The 27185-nt window shown below is 39.1% G+C and overlaps 2 protein-coding genes across 20 annotated transcripts in view; one reads left to right on the forward strand and one right to left on the reverse strand.

The window, feature by feature from the left end:
- ATG4C (autophagy related 4C cysteine peptidase) overlaps positions 1–17563 on the reverse strand; it is an 81026-nt gene extending 63463 nt beyond the window's left edge. For 6 of the 9 annotated variants that reach the window (XR_007775435.1, XR_007775434.1, XM_050962054.1 and 3 more), the window contains exons 1-8: positions 17443–17563; positions 14602–14866; positions 12742–12870; positions 11064–11147; positions 10112–10345; positions 4952–5282; positions 2730–2800; positions 572–708 (exon numbers count right to left, since the gene is read on the reverse strand). Coding sequence is in view for 7 of the 9 variants with exons in the window: in XM_050962054.1 (XP_050818011.1) it covers positions 572–708; positions 2730–2800; positions 4952–5282; positions 10112–10345; positions 11064–11147; positions 12742–12817 (933 nt within the window). In the remaining 2 variants the exon portion in view is untranslated. The remainder of the gene's footprint in view (positions 1–571; positions 709–2729; positions 2801–4951; positions 5283–10111; positions 10346–11063; positions 11148–12741; positions 12871–14601; positions 14867–17442) is intronic. The other 3 variants (XM_050962053.1, XM_050962052.1, XM_050962051.1) reach the window with 3 other exon arrangements.
- A 58-nt stretch (positions 17564–17621) lies between these two features.
- Positions 17622–27185, forward strand: part of DOCK7 (dedicator of cytokinesis 7) — a 172798-nt gene continuing 163234 nt past the window's right edge. For 10 of the 11 annotated variants that reach the window (XM_050961938.1, XM_050961940.1, XM_050961941.1 and 7 more), the window contains exons 1-3: positions 17622–18123; positions 18272–18425; positions 19888–20018. In XM_050961938.1, coding sequence (XP_050817895.1) covers positions 19954–20018 — 65 coding nt within the window. In that variant the 5' untranslated portion in view covers positions 17622–18123; positions 18272–18425; positions 19888–19953. The remainder of the gene's footprint in view (positions 18124–18271; positions 18426–19887; positions 20019–27185) is intronic. The other variant, XM_050961939.1, reaches the window with a different exon arrangement.

The following is a 27185-nucleotide window of genomic DNA, read 5'->3' on the forward strand; positions in this document are numbered from 1 at the left end:
ATGCCAGCAGCCAGACACATCTGGGAGCTGCATGGGGCCAGGGCAGGCAGGCAGGCTGAGCCCTGCTGCGCCACTAGCTGGGGGTCACCTGTGTAAGTGCCTCCCAGTCAGAGCCTGCATCTTGCACCAACTCCTGGACCCCAACCCCCTGCTTCAGATCAGAACCCCATCCTGACCCAAACTCCCTCCCAGACCCTGTACCCCAACCCCCTGCCCAACCCTGGAGCCCCTTCCTGCAAACTCCCTCTTAGAGCCCAGACTCCTCACCCTTTCCTGCACCCCAAATACTTTGCGTGTGATGCGGCTCTCGAAATATTTTGGTCAAAGACAAAAAAATAAAAATAGGCTCTTCTGCTTTGAAAGGTTGTTGACCTCTGCCATAGGATATTATGTGCTCTGCAATTACGTGAGATCTAGTAATACTGACATTTAAATCTGTACAGTCAAACTTTACAACTTATAACTGTAAAATCACCACCATTTAATAGCTAGAAGATTACCACCATGAAGAATCTTTTCATATCTAGTACTACTATTTGAAACAGACAGACAATGAACTCTTATTTCATACCTTTACAAACTCCAAGTAGTCCATGTTGGTTCTCTCTCCACCAAGTCTTACAGGAACTAATATAATTACAGCTTTCATATCTGCTTTTTCAGAGCCCATAGAAGAGCACTGCCTATCAACAACATCTGAACTGTAAACTGAAAATAAGAATGAATATACTTGATTATTAAGGTACATATGTATTTTTTTTAAAAATAAAAATATCCTGAATACCTTTTACAAAGTGTTATGTCCCTACAAAATTACATTTAAGCATGATAAATCAAAACTGTACATTTCTGAAAAGATTACACTCTTCACATTAAACTGTCTTCTGGAAAAAACCTGTATTAACCGAAACTAATCACATTTTCCTTACCTCGAGTGGCATTTTGTAGAAAGATATGTTACACTGTTGACTTAACAGTTTGGATACATGGCATGTAGGGTGTAAGAAAGTAGTTATTGAGAAGAGCAGAGAAACATTCCTTCTATTTGTTTTAAAATTAATGGATATTTCAAAATTTGGTCCTAGAACTAACTTTCGTATTAAAAAAAAATTGTGACCAATAGAAACATTTACACATTAAAAAACAAAAAATCCCAAAGAAAAGCTTTTCTAAAACATTAACGTTCGAACAATATTAGATCCTGAGTTAAACAAAAATAAAATACCATTGTTTTACCTCCTTCGCTCAGAGATATGCGTAAAGACAAAAAACCACTTCCACTATTTAAATTAAGACTACATTAGATTTTTTAAATTCTCTCACTTTTAATAACCCAAGGCAAGAGTCGGCAACCTTTGGCACGCGGCTCATCAGGGTAATCTGCTGGTGGGCCGCAAGACATTTTGTTTACATTGACCATGTGCAGGCATGGCCCCCCGCAGCTCCGAGTGGCTGCGGTTCGCCATTCCTGGACAACGAGAGCTGCAGGAAGCGGCACGGGACACAGGGACATGCTGGCTACCACTTCCCGCAGCTCCCATTGGCCGGGAAGGGCAAACTGCGGCCACTGGGAGCTGTGGGGGGCAGTGCCTGCAGACAGTCAACATAAACAAAATGTCTCGCAGCCCGCCAAAGGATTACCCTGATGGGCCGTGTACCAAAGGTTGCCGACCCCTGCCCATAGGTGTTAATTGTAACATGGTAAAGAAATTTGTTTACAATATACAATTAAATTGAGTGTGTCCCTTTAAAACTAGCTTGATCATAGAAAGGAATGATATTCCTGTATTATCTCCCAAGATCAGGTTCAGTATATCATAAATATAATAATAATTTTGGCAACTGAACACGGCTATAGAATATATTATGTTTTCATTTGAAAGCCTAGATTGTCGTAGTCATTAGTGTAAAGTTTTATTACATCTTTAGTTTGTCTTGTTACCCTCCATTTCTGCACATCCACCAGAACCCTAATCTACCCTGCCTGTGATAACAACCAAGTATTTAAAAGCATTTGTGTTTGTGAGATGTCTTATACATTGTGTTAGAGTAGAAAATCAGTAACCATAGTGTTTGGTTTATTGGACTGCTCACGTCTTTCAATGAAAGCTGATTAGGATTTATTACTACTAGAAACTGGTGCATTAACTTTCCCATGGACACATTTCTGCAAGAAATGGTACCTTTTCATTGCAAAGAGAATGCAACTTAACATCTAAGAAAGTGTATAATAAATTAAATTACTACAGTTTTTGTTTCAGAAAAATCTGTCAATTTCTTCACTTCACCAAAAGGAAAAAGGAAGACAGAGAAGAGAAATGTAAACCAAAATTTATTTATTTTAAAGAGTAGGCCTAGCAGAAAAACCAACAGACTCCTTAGAATCAAATAAAAAGTCATTGGAGTGAAATTATACATGCCAGGCAGATTAGATGGAAAAAAGCATCCACAAACTATTTTGAGTGCCATTATCCTAATCACATGTCAAACAAGCAATTTACCAACCTTTCCATTTATTATGATTGATTCATCCAGACAAAAGCCAAAGGTGTAGTGCAGGAATCAATTACCGCTCTGAGCTCACGATTCCAATGTTTAGGATTTCAAAACATATTTATAGCATTACGTTTTTTCTTTTGAAATCGTAATATTGTTGAGCACTAATTGAAAAGCATAAAAGTGAAGAGCTTATAAAGTTGACTAAAACCTACAATAGCCACATCACTTACCTGTACAGTCCTGAGCAACATAGATAGTTATCCCTTGTAACTCAGGGTCTCTTGCTTCTTCAACAGCTTTTCTAAGTGCAAATAAAAGATTTGATAGAGTATTTCATTTCAAGAAATTAACAGTAAACTGAATTTAGATTCTTGATTTTTAGAGATACACCTCTACCCCGATATAATGCGACCCGATATAACACAAATTCAGATATAACGCGGTAAAGCAGTGCTCCGGGGGAGGGGGAGCTGCGCACTCTGGTGGATCAAAGCAAGTTCGATATAACGCGGTTTCACCTATAACGCGATAAGATTTTTTGGATCCCGAAGACAGCATTGTATCAAGGCAGAGGTGTACTATTAACTTGAATTTAAAAGAAACAGAGTTCAAAATATTCCGGTTTCTGATAGATAACTTTTTAAACAAGAATCCCTTACATAAAAATAAGTTGAAGTTTATTTATTTTGTTTTTCCTTTTTAGCCACCCCTGTAGAATATTTGTAAAAGCCTTTCCAGCAAAGCAGAAACTGACAGGCTATTAAGAAGAAACAGTGAAAGTGACAATATACAGAAAGCAATTAAAGTGCACAGAATTAACTAAACACAAAGACCCCCCCCCCACATACTTTTGGTTATAATAATCCTTTGTCTTATTTGTAACTATAGGAAATACTGAATTTGCCAACAGAAATGGGATTTTCAAGTTGATAGGGTTCCTTTAACTAACCTTCAAAGTAGTATCGGCTCAGTATGAACTGTTTTTCAGCTCACACAACTAACCTAAGAAGACAAGCTAAAGATATACAGAATTAGCTTCAGATGTCTATTAGAATAAAAACTAACATTTGAACAGATCCAAGGTTTCACTGAAACTTTAGAAAGATAATTGAAATACTAAACTAGTCTCAGAAGAATAAGAGTAATGAACCTAAAGACTACAAAGAAAATATATGTCGATAGTCTGAATCATGATCATCAGTGAAGGACAAAATTTGTAAATAAATTAAACTGTTCAAAATAAAAGATTAGCCTTTGACTTCTGATACGTGGTTGTATTAAATGGTCACTATCCCTTTATTTCACAATATATTCTGAAGAATCATTTAATACAGACATTCTCAAGTTATGGGAGAACTATACATTCTCAGTATGGGAGAAGCGGAGTTCTAGGAAAGGAAAGCTTTGCAATGTTTGAATAACGGTAGGAATTATGTTGAAGGGAATGCATGATTTGATCATGTGGATCTTGACGCTAAATATACTTTTGCAAATTAGAAAATGGATTAGTAGAAAATATTTGTTTTGAAATTTCACAAAAAAGTCAATTTCAGATATCTACCACATGAAGTTCAAATACAGGCAAATACATAAATAACCTTCACCTGTCATAGCACAAACACTGTAGTATTTCAATGTAGGCTCATTCAAGCAGAGAACACTTGTATATGAAATTATTCCAGCATCTACATAAATGTAGAAAAATTACATATGAACTTTGACCTCTCATGCTTAGGTGATTTATTAATGATTCTGTTTATGGCTAAACTGGGACCCACCTAGAACATAAAACTATAAAAAACAAAATCAAAAGTATCCAAAGAAATGGTACATAAAAGGCACAGAGTATAGAGAAATTGGACCTTTTTTTTTTTAAACTCATACTGAATGTCAGAGATGCTTTACTTTTACTAGAATATAATTATAATATTAATAGTCCCATACATTTATGGTTTCACAAGAATTTGGTGTGTGCAAAGAAATGCTGAAAACATCAATTTTAGCTCTGACATTTCATTACACTATCAGTACATTACAGCCCCCGGGTTACAGTATAAAAAAAATCTATAATATTATGCATGTTCCAAGGTTGAAAAAGTGGTTAGTTTTTAGAACACTTCATTAAAGGCAGCCCTATTTAAAGATCAGGTATGGAGAGACCTTGGGTCTCTTGTTGCTCAGACTGGAGGAAAATAGGAATGTTTCAGAAATAAATGAAAAGATTGGACAGAGGTTCATACTTCAGTTCCTGAATCTACTATTTCTCTTCCTATCTCTTAAAAAAACCCAAAAAACTCTTCTAAATTGCCAGTAACATGGACATGTTGCAAAGTCAATAATTAATGGTTAGGTGTCCAATTAACCTGAAGAAATCTCAAGACAATTCTAAAATGTTTCTCCCGTAACATTTAAAGCATTGTAATAACAAAGGATCATTTAAAGATATTTTTACCTTAAAATGTGTGCTACTACAGCAGGCCCATACCAGTCTCCAGCTGTTTTCCCAGACTTCTTTCCATATTCTATTAGCTGATGCAAGCCAAAAGATGCGGGTGGAGAATCTCCAAACCAAGAGATTATTTTTCTGTGATAAACTTCATCTCTCATTTCACTGTCATCACAGTCTCTCTTTAGTGCTTCCTTATGATCCTTTGACAGGACCTTGGGTTCTCTCCCCCCTGTAAGTGATGCATCAAATGATGCAGTCAGCTTTTTCACTGTGTGGCTTGTCCATGATTCAGAGTCTGAATTTTCAATGTTCAGTGCACCCGGCCAGGTCCAGGCTGCAACAGAGTATTTTTTAAAGATATGTTTTACATTTCTTAACAGTAAGTTTTTTGTATAATTACCAAAAAAGTGCCAATTTTTAATAAGACCAATAATCTGTGTTTTACACAGACATGCAAATACTGCTGATAAGAATATAGGCAAAAAAATGTCGACTCAGTATAATATGGTTGTGCTATTTTTATTTGTGCAGGAGAAAGGAGGAAGAATGGAAGACACTAGGTACATTACATTTCTTTCTTGGCCATTAATGCTAGCAGGATTTTCCAGGAGAGGATATAGTGGACTCTGCAGACTTAGCCAGCTAGGGTATAATTACAAGATAAAGATTAGGGGAATTTACATATATCATCATCAACACAATACGTTAACTATTTAATACATGTAAAAAGGTTCAACTGTTGGTTATCCAAGTCAAAGCCTTTGATGACTGATTCTTTTTCTTTCTTGTTTGTTGATTCCTAAGATAAGTCTTCTAATTTTTTTAAACAGGGATGAAGAATTCTTATAATGTGAACAGAAGAACCATCCTCCCAAACAATGTTCAAAATGCACATCAGTCAAAAAAAAAAAAAAGTCAGCAGAGTAACACTCCAGAACATACAATTTACTTTGACGAATTTTAACGACTGTCTGTACTAGAGAACAGAACTGTTCAAGGTTAGCTATTATAGCAAAACATATCCTGTCCATGTTTCTGGAACTTCTTTTTTCTGTAACAGTTTGCCTTACATGCAGTGTTCACATTACTAGCCTAGTTGGCATAAACTGGTTCAGCATGTCAACACAACACTAATGATTCACTAACAGCAGGGGTTTGTGAAAAAACCTTCAAACGTCTATGAGTCTGAGTGACAGATGAGGTAAATATCATTAAACTAGATATCCACGTGCTTTACAATTCTGCTGAACTTTTCAAGGAATTAATCCCTGCTGAAGAACTATGTGCTCTTCACTTATAAACAATTGTGTTCTAGCCTTCAGAGTTATGAAAACAAACCTGAAAATGTAGTGTTGTATCCCTGAATTTGAAGAAAGCCTGACACAGCTCTAAAAAGGTGTGAGCCCAGTGAAATGAACAAGTAGAATTCTCATACCTAAAGAAGACTATTTAAAAAGTCACTTAAATTACTTCACTGATGAACATTTTAATATAAACCTGCAGTTAGTGTTCTCAGCTCAATCTCAGACTGCTTGCTATGTCTGTCCAGCTGCTAAAAGCCTAAACTGACATTGGTCAGATGCTATAACGTCCTCCAGTTTCTCCCAATAACTACTATGATGCAAGTATGCATCTTCAATACAAAAATTCTACTGCATATCAAAACTTAAGTTATAGGGATGATGTACACTGAATTTAGTATCTACATTAAAAAACAGTACCAATTGTATAATTCATTATTAATAAAAATCTCATCTTCTGTTTAATCTGAAATTGCTACAGAACTTCCATCCGAGTGCCACAGAATCCAGCAGTCCTGAGGCAGAATTTAGCTTCAGCTTTCCACAAAGTACAAAGGCTACTGATTAATAGAAATGGCCTGTGCAAGTGATACAAATGGAAATGATAATGCTGACATCAGAATATTGCCACCTGACTAAGATTTGTAAGTAGTGTCTTTTCACTATTTTATGGTGGTAGGTGTAAAGTGAACATTTCACGAATCATTTGTAAATTGTGTCTAAAATACAGTAAGATTGCACAATTATTTTTTAAACTCGTGATTCATTTTTAAAGCTAAATAAATCTCATCTTCAAGAATTAAGCTACCAGGATGTGTACTGTGTCTGAATATAATGTCCTCTATTGCACTTTGTCCAATGAAAATACCAAACAGATCAGTGTTTCTCAAACTGGAGTCGCTGCTTGTGTAGGGAAAGCCCCTGGCGGGCCGGGCCAGTTTGTTTAGCTGCCCCGTCCGCAGGTCCAGCCGATTGCGGTTCCCACTGGCCACGGTTTGCCATTGCAGGCCAACAGGTGCTGCTGGAAGCAGCGGCCAGTAAGTACCTTGGCCTGCACCACTTCCAGCAGCTTCCATTGGCCTGGAGTAGCGAACCGCGGCCAGTGGGAGCCGCAATTGGCTGGACCTGCGGACTGGGCAGGTAAACAAATGGGTCCGGCCCGCCAGGGGCTTTCCCTACACAAGCGACGACCCCAGTCTGAGAAACATTGAAATAGATTGTAGGCAGAGGAAAATTGAGAAAGCCATTGAAGGGACTATAAATGGTGGTACAGGTGTGTATGAGGTCTGGGTTGTCACCGTTAGCTCAGAAAGCAGGTCTGTGGATGTACAGCTCTTTGGGAGGTGACAAATAGAGGGGCATTCTGGAGCTGGGAAGCATCATGAGGAGAACCACTGTTAAAAGGGCAGTTGCTTGAATAAGGCTGGTAATAGCATTGCTATTGGTAGAGGCAGGCAATTTGGCTGATCCTCTTCCTTGCTCGTAGATGCTTTTACAGACCTCCAGTCTCTTCTTTCCAATAAAGAGCCAAGAAGCCTGTAAAAACAACTGGAAATGAGAAGAGAAAAGACCCTATAAGCTGCCAGCTCTGTGGCACTAACAAGAGAGCGTCATGGATCACAGTTTGACAACATCCGCTTTAATATGTATAAGAGAAACAGATTTCAGTCATAGAAAGTGATTTACTTAACTCTGGCCTCATATTAAGCCCTTCATAAGAATATTCAGAAATCAAGGAAGATGCAAATGTAAATATAACAGAACAATGAAATGGATGTAGCTGTGCCTGAACCTTGATATCTCAAGCTGCCATGTTTGTGTACATACCACAAAATTGAATGTAAAACTTTCCAAAACATAAAAATTAAAAATAGAAACTTATTGACAACATCATTCTAAGGTATTTGGAGCATTTCATGTAGCTGTGGAAAGATAAGCATTTTAGCTATTAGTAGCATTTAAGTGGAGGGTTTTTTTGGTTAAAAAAAATACTATCAAAAATCTCTAGAAAAGGATCCACAACCAATGAAAGATTTCATAAGAGGTAACTACAACACATTTCAGTTACCCCAATTTCACCAAAAGCTTTTCTAAAGAAGATTTACTATCCCTTGAGGGCAGGATGATGACAGAAGACTTTCATGTAGCCCAGATAGGTCTCTTTTCCCTATACAGAGGAGCTCCCACAAAAATGTGGGAGCTTGGTAGCTTCAAAGTAGTGCAACACATGACTCATTAGTGAGGATATAGTATAAGAATTATTTTTAAGTGCAGTTTTTAAAAAATACACTTTAGATTAAGACTAGTCAAGATCCTTTTGTTTTGGTAACATTAAATTGGGTCACTCCTACAACCTCACCTGCATATTCATGTTTAGTGTTCTATCCAGATTGTGCAGGGTTTTAAAAAAAATTAAATAAAAGATTTATGTGCAACAAAAGCTGTATTTATGGGGAAACTGAGGTAAGATCAGGGGATAAGCCATCTCCAAACACAATAATTTCATGTTTGGATGTTGGAGCAAATGGAACAAAATATTTTATGAGCAGACAAAGTGCTTACAACAAAAAGAATGCTAGATATGTCAACTCCACAGATCAATTTTGCTACTGGATCACTAAAGAATAGTCAAAATTGCATTTTCTGGTGTGATGGTTTTAGGGCTTTATAGGAACCATGCAAGATTTTGGTTCTTGACTTGCATAATATTTGCAAAATATTACTGAGCTGGACCTTCAGAATTTTATGTTTTGTATGTTAGTTATAAATATAGGCCTCATGGCTGAGTAAACAAAACAACACACTCCCTTGCAACAAACCAGAGTTTGGAACTGACAGGGTTGAAAGGCCTTTGACAATGGGGGCAGCCAACCCAGCACAGGAATTGATCAACAGGGAATGGATATATATATATCATAGAAGGAAAGGAAGGAAAGAGGATGAAATACTGAGAAGGTGGCTGGCTTGCAGACCTAGTGGTCCTGACACAAACTACTATGCAGGAAACAGCTTTGTATTTCCAGTTTATCGCCTCTTGGGTTTGATAAGACTGGGGAGAGCATGAGAGGTAATATGCTCAACCCCAGAAAGCAATTCTTTTTCCCCCAAAGGAGACTGCAGCTGTAAGACGGTATATCTTGAAAGAACAAGGTTAAGATAAGAAAAACACAAAGGGAAGCAGAAAAATAATTTTTCCAAGCCCCATGAGGGAAAAAAACAAAACCAAAAACAGTGAATCGTGCAGAAACTTCTGTTAACCCTCTCTCGTACAAAAATTAAAGAAAACTGAAAGATGACAAATTTAAATCTGATGAAGGAAATACTTTCTGCACATAGCCCACAATTAGACAGTGGAACTCATTACCACAAGATATCACTGAGGTCAAGAACCTCTAAAAAGGATTGAACATTTACATGGATAACAAGAAGATGCAGTTACTCAAGTAAAGGTGTGCGTTTTGTTTTATTTTTTAGTTAGGAGTTTTGAAATGGACATAAACTCTTATACTTCAGCTGTAAGCTAACCTCTGGATAATAAGGGTTAGGAAGAAGTTTTGTCCACAATGAAAATTAACTTCACAGGGTTTCTTGCAGCTTCCTTTGAAGCAGCTAATATTCACCATCATCAGAAACTGGTTCCTGGACTAGCCAGACCATTAGTCTAATCCAGTAAAGCAATTCCTACATCCTTAAAAAGCAGTCCAGAATCAAAAGCAAGCAAACACTTTAGCTAGCTAAGTTTAATGGATGCACATGCAGAGGCTGACACATGTTCCTCATCATTAACAAAGGGCCACCTGCATCCTGATGCTTGATTCTACCTCCTGACAAAACCAAAAAGTGATCTACTCTTCACGCTTACCTCTACCAAGAAAATGAAGCACAAGCCCTTGAGCCAGCAGCATCTGGCCAGTTCTCAGTGTACAACCCCAACCGCAGTCTGTTGTCAAAGCAGAGTCTTTTATCTGAGGAAAATCCTCTCTGTAAGTCAACCATATTCTAGAAATAAAATCTTTACGAAACTCTTCTACGTTTCCAGAAATGACTGTGTCAACTATATCCAAGCAGGATCCATCTGGAGAGAGTTCACCGGGTTCTGCAAGACAAACATAAGTTACAGCTTTGAAATTAACTGACACAGGGCTTTTGTTAATATAATTACAATAAAAGTATACTATTAAAAAACAGGAATTTCGTAGGAGACTGCAGTATTTCCTCAGCAACAAGTAGGGAAAGCTGAGGAGAAATATAAAGGTATGTAGCAGCTGAAACAAAGAATGATTCAGGCAGCAGCTGTCAATTGAAACAGCCATTTTAGGTCTGCAGCTGCTTGGTCCTGCTAAATCTAAGTGGCCAAACCAAGCAAGGCATGCTGCGACAACGGTTCCCATAAGAGGGCAAATTTGCCCAGAGAAGAGTTAAGAGACTAGGAAATCATCAAGGAAGGTGTTACTCTGATGCTGGTACTACCATTTCATTCTCCTGAACAAGGCTGAGTTTATGCAGTACCTTTGATTAAGCCTCAATATCCATTTTACAGATGAGTAAACTCAAGCATAGGTTATAAAATTTATGCACACAAAGGATGAAGTCTGATTTGACAATGGCTAGGTTCTCTGGCCTATGTGCGAACAGTGGGATGGGGCAGATATTAAGACTGGTTTTGGAAACTTAACTGAGAATATTCCAACTTTTCCATATTTAAATTGTGAACTTTAATTCTCTATTAATAAAGGGTTTTGGTAGATGATTACAATGACTTCACAGAGCAGTGCCAAAATGGGATCAAAACTAACTAAATCCTTTACACTTACCATCAGACTTGAAATGATAACATTTTCCCAGTAAGATGACAGCAGAATTCCTGCTAAAGTAAGTTTTTGTTTTCAATACCCAGCCTAAAAGAGATACAAAGCAAACAAAAGCTTGTGGCTGAAATATTTCAACACACTTCCAAAAGCATTTTGATTATACAAAAAGTCACACAAGTTAGTAAGAACATGGAAACACCACAATGAACTGGAATTATTTTATAGACTGTATTATTCAAACAGATACTACGTTTTACACATTGAATGGATTTATAGTCAACAAGCTTAAAATAACTTAGCCCTTGTAAATACAGTATCACCCACATAAGATGTTATGCAACCTGAAAATTGCATAGGTAAGCAATGAAGTCATGAAATACAAAAGTTAAGTTTGAACTTGTTAACTCTGCCTTTTTGCATGAACTCATTACTACACAGTTTAATTTTGTGATTTTTTTAAAAAATACTAAAAAATTAAGCTTCCAACAGCAATACTAAAACAGCCACACTGCATATTCTGCAAGTTTTACTGTATACATTGAGTCACAAGATTAAGATGCATATTTGAGAAAAACAGGAATAAAAAAATTATTATATGTATATGCGCAAAATGGGTGAGTTAATGTTGCTGTCAGAACTTCAACACGTACATATTTCACTGAGAAACACAATAGCGTAACATATAGCCACAAAGGGTAGAATTAAGGTTGCATGTTTAATCTTAACTGTTGCACGCTCTGATCTGAATATTTAATATTAGGAAATATTTCACCAAATCCTCTCCCCCTACCCCCATATTTAGGCCGAAATCCTGCAGTCTTCACACAAAAATAACTCCCACTGACTTAAGATGTGAATTTTCACCTCAGGCCTTGAGTGGAAATGGGAAGATTAAGATAAAGGCTGATTTAGGGTTGGGAGGTTGAGGGTTAAAAAAACTAACTAAATTCCTCGTTACCAAGTTTTGAGATTTGCCTACTTCTGAACTGTTTTAAAAGATAAGAGACAAAGGGTGAAATCCATATCCCATTGACTCTGGGTCAAATCCTGTCTCCATCAGAGTCTTAACTTTATCAAAATACACTACCAATGAGAACAGCTCATACTGAGGTCTGGTCTACATCTAAAAATTAGATAGACCTACCTTTGTCACTCAGGGCTGTGAAAAATTTCCTGCCCTGAGTCTTATGGCTATGTTAACCTAACCCTACAGTGTAGATACAATTTCCATCAACCTAGCAACCACCTCTTGGACAGATGGATTAATTACACTAACAGAAAAGCCTCTTCTATCAATGTAAGAAGCATCTATGCTACAAGCTGTACTGCTGTGGTCTTAGAATAGCCTGATTTTACAACTTCTCTGTTTAAGATCCTATGCAAAAACTCTCATGTCATCTGTGCTTAATGCCCATCTGTTTTTCTGATCTAAGTCAGTCAGTCATTGAAAAAACAAATCCTTAAAATATTTAAATTGAAGAGAACATCTAAATGAGTTTGTTTTCACAAATTGTTTAGTTTATTGTTGAAGTACAAATTGGTTTCAAAGTCCAAGTTACATTTTTTATTAATAAGCTTATACAAGTACACTTATTGTGCGAAATCTTGCCTCCCACCCCCAAGTCAATGGCAAAACTATTTACTCCAATGGAGTCTGGATTTTATCCACTGTTTCACTTACTGTATTTCATGTTGTGCCATGCAGACATAAACTTGGATTTTAGCTTTTCCACTTCATCTGTCCCTGTGGCCTCCATATTCAAATTCTAGAGAAAAAGCCATCACTGTCTTGCAAGATATGAATTTGTTACTGCAGAAACAAAAAACAAACATAACTATGGGCACAGAGTATACATTGTATAGTATCACCAGCATGCTTAGGTACTTAAACCTAATATGACCAGAAACAATAACAAACTTTCAGAATCATCCACTTCCAGGAGGAAACAATCATATGTTCTAGGAATATGTAATAAAAGCATTTAATTCCAAATATACAATAAAACTACTGTACAAAGCTAAACAAAATATGTCCTCCATCGGCTCTCTATTCCACACACTGATCTAGACCACACTAGTGTATGTGACCGCTCACTCAAGTTTCAATTTGTAGTTAGTGCAGAATGGTTGAATCTCTACTCCAGAGAATTTTAGAAGTTTATTTTGCTCACATCTAGGATTCTGAGCACAAAAATAATACCCTTTTTAAAAAATGAATAAATAAAAAAAAAAGGACACTGCAGTGTTGGTTTCAGATAAACAAGACCTTTCCAACGCAGAGAGAGAGAGAGAGAGAGAGAGAGAGAGAGAGTTGATGAGGAGGTGATGTAGGGAGAGAGGTGGGACTGAAGACAAAGAGGAAGGTGTTGAGCTTGTGGAGGAAAAGGTAGAAAATAGTTACTGAAAACAGGTTTTATGTGCAACAGAACTGAGACTATTCTGTATAGAAACAATTTGTTATAGAAGATTGTAAAATTAAATATATTTATTCCATCAATATTTTCTAGAAATCTTTTATAGTGTACTTTACATCGCTTCTAATCACATGTACAGGCTAATTGTAGTTTCCTTTCTACTTTTATCTTGTTTTGTACAAAAGAGAAAGGTTTTTCATACATAAGTTTTATGTATTTGGTCTAGTCATGTTGCTAGAATGTGATCACTTTGGCCATATTATGTATTTGGTCTAGTTATGTTGCCAAAATGATCACAATCTAGCAACATAACTAGACCGAATACATAAAATGGTGGGAGCAGCAATTACCTTGCAAACTAATTCACTTAACGTTTTAAAAAGCTACTTATAAGTTGTCAAGGAAGGGAAACTGATTCCTGGAATAATCAAACAATGAGAAATGCAGTGCATACTTACTAACATGTTAGAAGCTGCAGCACAAATTGATTCAGCTTTCAAATGCCCCATTTCTTTATAATACATAAAAGCTGCATACTACCCTCACCTGATTTTTTTCTTCTCCTAAGAGGTCTGAGAAAACTGAACAGAACTCCCTTGGCAGTCTGTCCATCAGTGCCACGTAATAGGAAAGGTTGCTATTGATCAATACAACTGCCAAAATTGCACATGCTTTGCCAATAAATAGAGGATTTCAGTTTCTATAGTTGTCAAGCTGGCACCTTTCATCAGAAACACATTTACTTTAAAATACTTGGTTCAGGAGCATTTTCTTGCCTATGCTAAGTAGAACAAAAGTTTTAACAAAAGGGTGAAAGAATTAACAGTCCCTGCTACAAGACCATAATTTTCTAGCCTCAAAAACGGATATTGGCATACAGGTACATCATTATTGTCATTGCCCTCTTTGTAGCCAAGTAGAATAATTCACTCGGTGTTTTATCAAATGAGAGAGCTTACTATTATAATGTAATGGCTTGAAACATGAGCAACACCATCACAGACATTAAATCCACTTTCCTCCCTTTAAAAGTTTGGAAATCTAAAGCCAAAACTCCCCTTCCCATGAGAGGCTCTTCATTGGGGGTTAGGATCTGAACAGAAATGAGTGGGACAAGGTTGTATTACCTTTCCCCCTCCACCTTGGGCAGCCAACGCCAAGGAAAGTCCTGGCAGCATAACTCCGATGGAGTTATCTCAGTGATAAGGATGGAGAAGAGATGTCAAGGTCCCCAGAGCCACTGAGAAGTTACAAGGCAGTGTCTCCACAGCTCTGTACAGTGGGGGGTGAAAATGCAGCCTATGGCACAAGAGTGTAAACACTGTCCTCCTCATCCATGGAATGATTTAGGTTGAAACTTGTCAAACATCCCCTTCTAAGTTTTTTTTCTCCCTGACAGAAAGAGGCAATTCTGGTATTAGTTTTCATTTTGTTTAGTCACATTAACCAAGAAATAAATTAACGACTATTTTACTAATAGAAACACGGCAAACAAAGCTTCATAAAGAGTGACAACTCAACAGCCTTTCCTTTATTAACTAGGTCCTTTAGGGTTTGTGTGTGTGTTGTTTTTGGAGGAAAATTAAGAAGGGAAGAAAAGAAGAGACTTTCTGTGGACAAGTAACAGGGATAACAGTCATGATTATCTGAGGGAGCTGGAGATTAGCTTCTTCATAATTCTGTTATTGCTCCCATAAGATCAATCAAGGATGGTCATTTATGGCAACCAATGGCCTCTATAGTTATAAAAGCTCTCTGTGCCTAGCCTCAGGAATGAAAGAAACTCTACTATTCTGAAGAGAAACACAAATCTTGTTTATTCCTAAAAGATGCTAGTCACACTGGTACACTTTTCTTTTTACTCTCATACATTTCTTTCCTAGAAATCCTCCTGTGTTTAGTATAATATTGAAAAGAATAATCAAGTTCAAATAGACAAATTTCTTTCACTTTGAGAGAAAAAACACTGGGCTATTCAATTCTCATGCTGACAGGAATCAGGAGCAACTCTACTGAAATCAGTGGCCTTATAGTAGTAAGATCAGTGTGAGAAGAGAATCAGGCCCAACAGATACTGCTTGCTGCAAGCCCACTCTAAAACCTAAAGCTTCTGTTCTCTAGTAAAGGTTTATTATAATTTTGAGAAGTTGTCTAATAAGAAACATTAATATAATCCTACAGTACAGAGTGCCAGAAGATACCATACACACAAAATTCTCTGAGTGGTATCAGGCACCTCTGGGTACTGTGGAAAGTTTTTACTGACTTTTTACTAACAGCCTAATGTATTAACTAATTTAGCTACAGAAGAGGAAGCTCTAATCTATTCTGCTTTATGCATCACCAGTGAGATTGCCAGAGAAATTCTGGATTCCAGGATCTTTATTATTGGTGATATGAGAAGAAAAAAACCAGTTTGTTTTTCAGAAAAAAGAGACTGCACTTGCAGTAATGACAGTGTGCAAAATTCATATGGAAGTCATTGACAGAGACCAAATATGGAATGCCAAGATATGATTTTTACAGTCACTTTTCTAACAAAAACCACATATTCAGACAGTCAATAAATTACACTCTGATAAATGTAAAGGGTATTTCAAAACAGTGTCCTTGAAGGCCAGGTGAAAAGAAAAAGCTTATCTCAGACAAAGATAGAACATTTTACCCATTCAGGATTTAATGCTGAGTAAAAGCTTTTGACAGGCAGACCTTTAGGAACTGTTTCAGATTATCCCTTGGTACTTAAATTGGCAGAAATTAGTGCTAGTTTTGCAAACTACCCTTGTTAGCAACTTCATTGAGAGAAGAGAGATACTGATTCTTCTGGGATTTGTTTGTTCTAAAGGCTCTTGAATGTTAGTATCGCACTGCTGAAAACAGGAAGGGTGTCACACTGCATTTTTGTATCCTCTTAAGAATAAAAAGCTATTCACAACTTTATTTTGTACTACAAAATATAACTGGCTAGGTATTTTAAGAGGCATCATAGATACACATGCACTTTATGAACAAAGTTTACAGGTGCTTGCTTTGAATGATAAAGCATGGATAAGAGGAAAAGATGGATGAAAAATACAATAATGAAATGAAATACACATACTGAATTTTTTTAAAACCCTTGAAGGTATTGAAAACTTTGCTTGCTCACTCATCAACAGCAAGTGAGCAGCTCTCTGGTGAGGCCTAAGGCATCAACTACTACAGAATTTACGCTGTTGTTTAAAGAACACAAAGTTTGCAGCCCTTATAGAATGGACATACTGCATTAAGGCTATGTCTAAACTACAGACTTTACAGCAGCACAGCTGCACCGCTGTAAGGTCTCCTGTGTAGCCGCTCTATGCCAGCAGTAGAGCACTCTCCTGCTGGCATAATTAAACCATCCTCAAATACCACCTCACTCAAGCAGTCTCTTTGCTTCCCTCTCTTTGGGTAGGATTGTTTCCCTAGATGGAAAAGCATGTTAATTAAGATATTAACCTGCTCCCCATGCCCCAAAACTGAATCAGACAGGAAGACACATACCTCTCACTAAGCATCCCTCTCCCCTATTCACTGCAGCCCTCCCCACGGCACCGAGGCATGCACCAGCCAGCCACCCCATGGCACCCAGGACGGGCTCATGCCCTGTCGTGAGGTCACCCTGGCGAGACCCTCGGCAGTTTCCGGGGATCACCCCACCTGAGAGGCGCTTCTCTCCATCCCCCCGCAAGGGGTCACAGAGAAGCTCACCCCACAGCTGAGGGGGGGGAATTAGGCGCTCCCCCCACCCCAAACACGCCCCGTTGGAAATGGCCCCTCAGGAATCACTCCTGTCCCCGTCCCCCGAGAGACGCGGGCTCCACCCTCTCCCGCTGCCCCGACCCCATGGGGGCCCGCAGGAGCCACGCTCGCCCCTCCAGCCCGCGGGCGGGACCCGGACGCTCCCTCCGCCCCAGCCGACGGATGGGACAGGGGGAGCCGCTCACCCCGCACGGAGCCACAGCCTCCCCGCTCGGCCCGCTCACTCCAGCACCGCGAGCCGGCTGGCCCCTCGCGGCCACCGTACAAAAGCAGGAGCCCTTAGCGCTCCGGAGCCTCCACTTCCGGCCGCCGGTCACGGGACGCCTTCAGCCGCGCTGCATGCCGGGAGCCGTATTCTCTGGGGACCGCCCCTGGGGTTGTCGTGTGCCCCCCTCCCCCGGCCTCGTGGTTGGCCGCGGTTACAGCGTTTTTGCTCCGCGACGCCGGCGCCGCCCCTTGGCAGAGACCAAGCCTGGCAGCCGAAGCCCCGCAGGCGAAGGCGAGGGGGCGCTGAGGGCGGGCGTGACGGTGGAAACGCACGTGCCGCTGGAAACGGGGGCGGTCCTTGGACTGCACCTGCAGCCCCGCCCTCCTGTAAACAGACTGGCGGCGTCTGGAGGCGAGGACGGCTCATTTGCTTGTTAAATGCCCCAGAGCAGTGTCAGGTGTAATGGTCAATAATGCCTTGCTAGAGCCAGCCTAGCAATAACTCCAGAAGGTTGATTTTCGTCACTGGCCAGGGGGACTAGCTCCTCTGATTGGTTGCCTTCCCTACGTACCTGTCTCCTGTGGAGGAGCAGCTACTCATAATAATACCCAGCTATTGCATATTCATCAAAAAGTGCTCAAAGTTCTTTACAAAGGAGGTAAGTATAATTCCCCCCCATTTTATGCATGGGAAACTCAAGCACCTCATGGTGAAATGACATGCTTAAAGTTACCCAGCAGGCTTATGTCAAAGCCAAGACTTGGCTGTAGGATTCCTGAGTCTAAGTCTAGTGTCCTATCCACTAGGCACTACTGCCTTCCAATCAGAACTGCTGCAGGGGAAGATAGTACTGGTGCCCCCGCTCTGGGAGAAGAGAAGAGATGTGGATGGGGAGAGGGAGCAGCTCATAATATTTTCACAGCAAAGGAAGAGGAAGCAGAAATTTTCCAGCAGTTCAAGGCTTTTTTTCCCCCTCTGAAAAATGGGTCAGTCAGTTTTCCCTTTCCACCAGTGCACCATCAAGTCTGGAAGAGAATAGGCCCCTGCTACAGCTGCCATTCCAATCCTGGAAGCAGGGGTGAAAAGCCCTCACAATTGCAGAAGGAGTAGAGGTGTGCTGAGGGGCGAGGAGCAGATGAATGGTGGGGCAGAACTAATTGTTGGGCTAGGCAGTGGAACACAGAATTAGTAAACATTTTGGGCTCTGGGGAGAAGCTGGAAGCTCTGCACCATCAGGTGGCATTTTAACACAAATCTTTGTCATTTGATCTCAGCTGAGTCTTCTAGTAAGAGCTCCTGTAGCAGGGGCCAAAAATCACCTTACTCTGTAAAGTTTGGGAGATGAGGTGACACTGTATTTGTAATATACATGAGCAGGGGAGAGGGAGGGCGTGCAGAGGAAGTTCAAAAAAATCCAAAGACAGGACAATAAACAATATAATATTTTGAAAATAGTTTGCAATTTTTGGCCCAATCTCATTATTTTTGGGCATCTGACTCATGATTTTTGAATTTATGGGATTGGCAATTGTTCTAAAGATACCATATAAGCAATAGGTTCCTGCATTCTTGTGTTCCCATTCCACTAGTGGCAGGTTTGAGTGCATAGAGAATACATTATATGCCCTTTCTTTGCGCTACTCCCTTCTATTGGATGAAAGAAAGGAAGTGGAAATCTTCAGTGACCTGAAACTCAAGGAAGAGTCGTACAAAAAGTGGAAATGAGGTTGAATTACAATGGATGAATATATATATTTAAACACATACAAAACAAGCCTTCAGGGACAAAATTAGAAAGGTCAAGGCAAAAATTGGAGACTAAACTAGCCAGGGACTTAAAGGTAGCAAGAAAACATTTTTAAAATACATTGGAAGCAAGAGGAGGACCAAGAACAATGTAGACTGATTACTCAATAAGGAGGGAAAGACAACAGAAAATGCAGCAATGTGTTAAATGCCTTTTTGTATCGGTTTTCACCATCAAAGTTAGCAGTGATTGGACAACTAACATAGTGAACATCCATGTAAATGGGGTAGAATCTGAGGATAAAATAGTGAAAGAACAAATTAAGAATTACTTAGATGAGTTAGATGTCCTAAGCTCAGCAGGGCCTCATGAAATACATCCTAGAATACTGAAGGAACTGTCTGAAGAGATCTTTGAGCCATAAGCGATTATCTGTGAGAACTCGGAGGATGGGAGAGATCTGGGAAAGGACAAATATAGAACCTATCTACAAAAAAAGGAATAAGAACAACCCAGGAAATTATAGATCAGTCAGTTTAACTTCAGTATCCAGAAAGATAATGGAGCAAATAATCAACAATCAATTTGTAAGCACCTAGAAGAAAATCAGATAAATCAATATGGATTTGTCAAGAACAAATCATGTCAAACAAATCTAATATCCTTCTTTGACAGGTAACAAGCCTTGTGGATGGGGAGAAGCAGTAGATATGATATAGCTCGACTTCAGTAAGGCTTTTGATGAAGTCTCATGATCTCCTCATAAACAAACTAGAGAAATACAGCCTAGACAAAACTACTATAAGGTGAGTGCACACGGGCAGCTCCAAGCACCAGTGGTAAGCGCTTCCCTTCCAGAGCCTGCACCTTGCACCCCCTCCTGTAGCCCGACCCCCCTACCCCAGGTCAGAACCCCCCAGTGGTTTCCCCAGGAATTGAAATTAGGGGGGGTGTTTGAATTTACAGGGGAGTGTCAGGTCCAATGAGATATATAAAAGAGATATGAATAAAGTAAATGTTTTATTAGGATTATGCAAATTTAACATAAGGAAAATGCAAGTTACATCAAAACACATAACATCTAGATTTCTAAAAAAAAATTTTTTTAAATGTATTTAATTTAAATTAACTTTTGAAAAGTAAGCCATCATGGGATAAGAGGGCAGTCCTCTCATGGACCAGTAACTGGTTAAAAGATGGGAAACAAAGGGTAGGAATAAATTATCAGTTTTCAGAATGGAGGGAGATAAATAATGGTATCCTTGAAGAGTCAGTACAGGGACCAGTACTGTTCAACATATTCATCTGGAAAAATGGGTAAACAGTGAGGTGGCAAAATTTGCAGATGATACAAAACTACTCAAGATAGTTAAGTCCCAGGCAGACTGCGAAGAGCTACAAAGGGATCTCACAAAACTGGGTGACTGGGCAACAAAATGGCAAATTAAATTCAATGTTGATAAATGCAAAGTAATGCACATGGGAAAGCAATTTCAACTATACATACAAAATGATGGCATTTGAATTAGCTGTTAACACTCATGAAAGAGATCTTGGAGTCATTGTGGATAGTTCTCTGAAAACATCCACTCAATGTGCAGCAGCAGTCACAAAAGCAAACAATTTTGGGAATCATTAAGAAAGGAATAGATAATAAGACAGAAAATATCACATTGCCTCTATATAAATCCATGGTACGCCCACACCTTGAATAGTGTGTGCAGATCTGGTCACCCATCCTAAAAATATATATATTGGAATTGGAAAAGGTACAGAGATGGGCAACTAAAATGATCAGAGGTATGAAAGAGGAGGAGAGATCAAAATGACTGGGAATTTACAGCTTAGAAAAGAGATGACTAATGGGGATATGATAAAGATCTGCAAAATCTTGACTGGTGTGAAGAAAGTGAATAAGGAAATTTTATTTAATCCTTCACATAGCAGAAGAACTAGCAGTCACACAATGAAATTAATAGGTAGCAGGTTTTAAAAAAACAAAAGGAAGTACTTCTTCACACAATATAAAGTCAACCCAGGGAACTCTTTGCCAGGGGATGCTGTGAAGACCAAAACTATAACAGGATTATAAAAAGAACTAAATAAATTCCTGGAGAACAGGTCCATCTGTGGCTATTAGCCAGGATGGGGAAGGATGCAATACCATAGCCTGTTTGCCAGAAGCTGGGAATGGGCAACAGGGGATCGTCACTTGATGATTACCTGTTCTGTTCATTCCCTCTGAAGCACCTGGCTTTGACCACTGTTGTAAGACAGAGTGCTGGGCTATATGGACCATTGGTCTGACCCAGTCTGACCATTCTTATGTAAAAATTAATTATAATAATAAAAATGTTTAGTACAGAAACTCCCCAATATAATGACCTCCCAAGATAGCAACAATGTGAGATAACAACCTTGGCAAATAATGCATTTTAAAAAACTTGGCCTACTAGGAAACATATTTATATAAGTTTCCATTCCCAGTCACAAATCTAGCATTCTGGAGCAAAGTAACTAAAATATAGTCCAACAAACAAATGTTTATTTAACATGCCCCTTACTTTTCGCTCCACCGCACTCCACTCACTGGTGTTGTCCTTGGTCAGTGGAGACTCAGAGTTCAGAGGTGCTTTCACGTGAGTACACCTTCCAGGTGAGGGACAAGACGGCACTTTGCTTGTTCCTCCAGCTGCTTGCTGTTTGCTCTGGCCACATCTGTTTGTTGTGCCACCGTTCACTCCACCGCTCTGTTGCCAATGGCCCTGCACAGTCACCTTCAGCTGCCACCTGCCACCGTGACCTCTGCGAGTTGGTCTCTTGAGGTTCCACCAGCTCTCGGTGATTTCAGCTGATCTCTCAGTGCGGGAACCTCGCTCGCTGCTAGTGCAGTCTGGGTTGTCTCTTACACAAAAACACTGTACCCACAGGAACACTGTCCCCACAACAGGACTAAGCACTTAGACCTGATTGTCAGTGATTTCAGCTGCAGTGGTCACTTAACAGAACAAAAGACTATCTATGGAGCCTAATCAGCTCTGTCTTTAAACAGTGGAGAGGGACAGGTCCCCACCCTCTCTCTTGATGTCTTCAAATCATCACATGCTACAGTTTTACTGCCCTTTACTCATACAATAAGAACAACATTTCATCCCCCATTCCCCCCACATTCAAGTGGTTTGTAACCCAACCCCCGCCAAAATCTATCACTTGGACAACACAGCTCTGTTTGCTGGATACCTAGGTAGATTAGGTGTGAATGTAACCTGTCTGTAACCTGTACGTATGAGCAATGTACCTCCACTGTTTCCTGACTGTATCTTGGTCTCACCCACCGTACACCCCGCATTGGGAACATGGCAGACTGTATATGCTATGTGCTGTTTCAATACCAAACTACTAGCATCCCCCTATACTCTGTATGCTACCCCCGATGATCAATAACTGACTTTTCAAACTCTCTCTATCGTTTATTTTTAAACATTTTCTAATAAACTTTTATAATCTGGCCCTGAAGCCTTTCCCTGCAGCCCCAGCTCTTCACTAGCTGTCAGGGAGCGCTCATTTAGACTTTGTTACAAATCATCATTTGAAATTATTAGGTTGGCCAACATCACCAAAATGAATGCACTGGCATCATAAAAAACAGCTGTATAAGGAAGCAAGGAAGGTAGTCTGTGTTCATATTTTTCAAATCTATTATACTTTTTCAGATACACATATTTTATCATACACTGTATAAGCTTTTAAAGTATGTTTTAATGTTTCAGTTTAAATTCAGATTTCCAAACAGTAACTGAATTGGTATGTAACTAGCTCACAAAACTGGGGGATGGGGTGTTGGGGAAATTCGGGGGGGGGGGTGTAGGGAATCACTGGAACCCCCTCCTGCACCAAACTCCCTCCCAGAGCCCACACCCCTCACCCTCTCCTGCACGCTAACACTCTGCAACATCTTGGAGCTCCCTCCTGCACCAAACTCTCTCCCACAGCCCTCACCCCCTCCTGCACCCCAACACTTTGCATGTGATGCGTGTCTCAAAATATTTTGGTCAAAGACAAAATTTCAAAAATGGTTCTTCTTTAGAAGGTTGCCAACCCCTGGGTTAGACATTAGGAAAAAGGTTGTGACTATAAGAATAATTAAGAACTCGAACAGATTACCTATGGAGGCTGTGGAATCTGTGTCATTGGACATTTTTAAAGAAAAGTTAGACAGGGATGGTCTAGATAATACTTAGTCCTGTCTCAGTGCAGAGGAATGGACTAGATGACTTATTGATGTCCCTTCCAGTCCTAAATTTTTATGATTCTATGAAATGTCAGATCTCCTTACAAACATACGACCATATCAGCTTACCTACATAGGGAAATGCGACTCAGTGCTAATATACTCCATAGATATTTTACTTGTCTCATGTTATTGGAGCTGTTTTAGAGCAAAAGATCCCCAAGTTCTCTCTAGACACACATTTGTTACAATCACACAAGAGAAATGCTACATCACATGAAGCATGAAAGTACCATACACCCAGTGGAGAGCGAATGCAGGTGTCCTGGGTTCCATTTCTGCCTACCACTGACCATGCAGATTGGTAGGGCAAGTCACTGCCTTTCTCTGCCTCAGTTTCTCTATCGGTAAAATGGGGATAATCATAGCAAAAGAGCTTTGAGAGAAACTGATTAAAAATGTTATAAAAGAGCTAGCTTCTATTTTTCTGTTGCACCTGCAGCATACAATTCTTTGTTGTCCTTTTTTAGCTCAAGAAAGAGATGAGGAAGGACTGGAAGTAATTTATACTGCATGTGTTTGTCTGCCAGAAAAAAATGATAAAATGTTTAAATAATCAAAACAGGATTGTAGTCTTATATATTGTTGTTTGCTGAACTAAGCTGTCAAAGGCCCAATCAGGAGTGAGGGTCCACTGTGGTAGGCACTGGACAAAGAGAGGAAAACAAGATCCCTGCCCTTAATGGTTTATAACCTAATTTGAAAATATGTTTTTAGAGTTTAATCTTTGTTTTTATTTTCAGATACAAAGACAGATTAGGGTACTTGTCTGTTAATGTATGGTCTTGCATACGGAGTTCAGAGCAGCTGGGGTGGCCAGAATTTACCAACATAAGAACAAAGAGTTGTTCAATATATCAAATAAAATGACTATTCCCTTGCCTGACATTAGTTGCCTGCACCTCCCTAAAATTAAATCTAATAACTGTGTTTTAATTTGATAGGACACCAATATGCCATCTGGATATACACTATTAATCCCTAGGTCACCCAGGTTAAGAGAATGAAAATATTTATTTTCTGCTTTGTGCATCTGTCAGATCATGCAAAATAAGGCTTTGATTACAAAATAATTACACAAGGCAACCATAAATAACAATATACGTGGAATTAGTTTGCTTCACGTACACTAAATCAGTGGTTCTCAACCAGGGGTACTTTACAGCAGGTGAAATCAGTACAAACTAAAATTTCATACAGACAACCTCTTGTTTGTACCGCTCTATTTACGATACACTGGAATGTAAGTACAATATTTATATTCCAATTGATTTATTTTATAATTATATGGTAAACATGAGAGAGTCAGTAATAATGTGCTGCGACACATATTTTTATGTCTGATTTTGTAAGCAAATAGTTCTAAAGTGAGATGAAAGTTGGGGATACACAAGAAAAATCAGACTCCTGAAAGGGGTTCAGTAGTCTGGAAAGGTTGAGAGCCTTTCTGTAGGGGAGAGATTGGAGAAAATGTCTTGCATATAGCAAACTTCACACAAAAGTCACAGAGGGAGTTTATACTTTTAGCACTGTAATAGCATGAACTTCCATACAAACGACTTCCCAGCTCCAATAGTGCTAAATTATGCAATACCAGCAAGTAAATATTTAAAATCTGTTGATAGAAAACATAATTTAAGTGTATATTGCTTTTTTATATTAGCAGGCAAGAACAAGTCATAGTAAACTTGTGACAAATACAAGATTAAAAGTTAAGGGAGATGCTCTATACTTCACTAGCCTTATATAGGCTGCAGAAGAGGCCAATGCAGTTTTGGTTTTAGATCTTCTTCCTGCCACTCCAAAGGAGAGCTTTTGCAGTAGGGGCAGGAGTCTAGCAGTTACTCCAGCCGCACTGCTCTAGTGTCAACAACTTCTTCGCCTAGTCTCATGGGGACTAGGGTAGGAGCTCAGAGTCCCGCTCTGTTTTTTCATCACCTTAGTGACATCTAAGATGAGATGGAACTGGAACCGCTGTACCTGCCTCAGAGAGGAATCATGATCCCTTTTTGAGCCTCACAGGTTGGGAACCATTGATTTAGAAAGATGCTTGCTTTGCACCACAATTTCTTATTATGATTTTCTTTGATATTCAGAACTAATGAGTGTCCCTGACTTATTGTATTGATGGGAGAAAGTTCAGAGAGGTAAAGAACACCCTTCGCCATCTAAACGTCTTGATCTTCAGTGCTTGTGTGAGCCTAATAGTTACTGCAAGGGACAGGGAGGCAGGAAGCCTAGGTTCTGTTCCCAGCTCTGTCGCTGACTTGCTGAATCACTTACCTTCTTGTGCCTATTAATATAACTACCTTTAAAAGGAGCAAGATAGAGCTGAGAGATGTAATGGGAACACAAAACATTCAAAGATCCTTACTATCCAGTTTACTTTGCTCATGTGTAGTCCATTCACTTGAATGAAATTACTTGCATGAGTTAGGCGATAAGATTTGGCCCTTAATGAGTTTAAAAGGTTTCACCTAGTTGCCAGTAGATGGCTCTCTTAATTTGCAATGAAATATTTCTATTATTTGCACTTTGGGTTATGCTGGACATATTATCAGTGGAAAGTGTGTTTTCTTTGAGGGACTTTATGTAAGAATAATAGAACAAGCAGTAATGGCAGACAGAATTGAATAAATAGGCTAATAAAGACAATATCAATTATTATTTAATACCTTTCCTAACTGGTGTTTGCAAAGTGCTTTGAAGGTTGTGCAAGAGTTAGACAGCATAGGTAACAAGCCTGATGACTCATCATTATTATTGGCAGAACATCACTCACCTACTGTGATAAGAACCAAGTAAAACTTCTCTAAAAAGTTCAGAAAATAAAGATAACAAAATGTAGTCACTTATTTTAAAATATGTATCTGGCTAGTGGACAGATACCTCAGTGAATAGCTGAGTTACTTCTCTTCCCTCCCACTACACCTGAGTGCAGAAGGCCGTCAGTGCAGTAGAATTGCTGCAGTGTCATAAATTTATCAATATTCTTCGATATAGTCAGTCTGTGAACCTTCAGTATATGGACACATAGGTTGAACCTAACTATAACTTTGAGATATATAGAATTGATTGGTCATTCCCTGAATTTGCTGTTACTAAATTTCCCAGCAGAGAAGTTTGGATTTCCCCCATCTAGCATTTTAGCCCTTGATGTCATGAGTTGATAGTTTTCTCCCACTCCCAAGATCAACAGAGCAGTTAAAGAAGATATACAGGCATTTTAAAAAGTATTGTAGGCAAAAACAACTGAGGTGAGTCAGTCTACAGTGTCCCTCAAAGTTGCTGTATTTGGTCTAGATATTGCAGTGTGTTTGTACAAAAGTAACATTAACGTTGTTGTCCCCAAAAAATGCAACAGTGTTACCTCTTTTATCACATTTCAAGTCATTCTTGCCTATGAAATATTGCCTGACAGGAGGAGTTACTGCTATAGCAAGCCATTTCTTTCTTGTTCCCTTTCCCTCTCCTCCTGTATCTTCTCCTTTTCATTCCTGTACTACTTTCTCCTTCTTCCCTTTTCTATCCTCTCATTCTGGTTCTTTTTAAATATTAAGTAGATTATATTATGGCAACTCCCAAAAGCCCTAGTCAGAATAATGGCTTTATTATGCTACGCATTGTACAAATGCCTAGGAAGACAGAGAAAAGATCTGATTATATTTTTGGTTCTTTCTTT

Source organism: Gopherus flavomarginatus, chromosome 7 (assembly GCF_025201925.1).
Source record: "Gopherus flavomarginatus isolate rGopFla2 chromosome 7, rGopFla2.mat.asm, whole genome shotgun sequence".
Classification (NCBI taxonomy): Eukaryota; Metazoa; Chordata; order Testudines; family Testudinidae; genus Gopherus; species Gopherus flavomarginatus.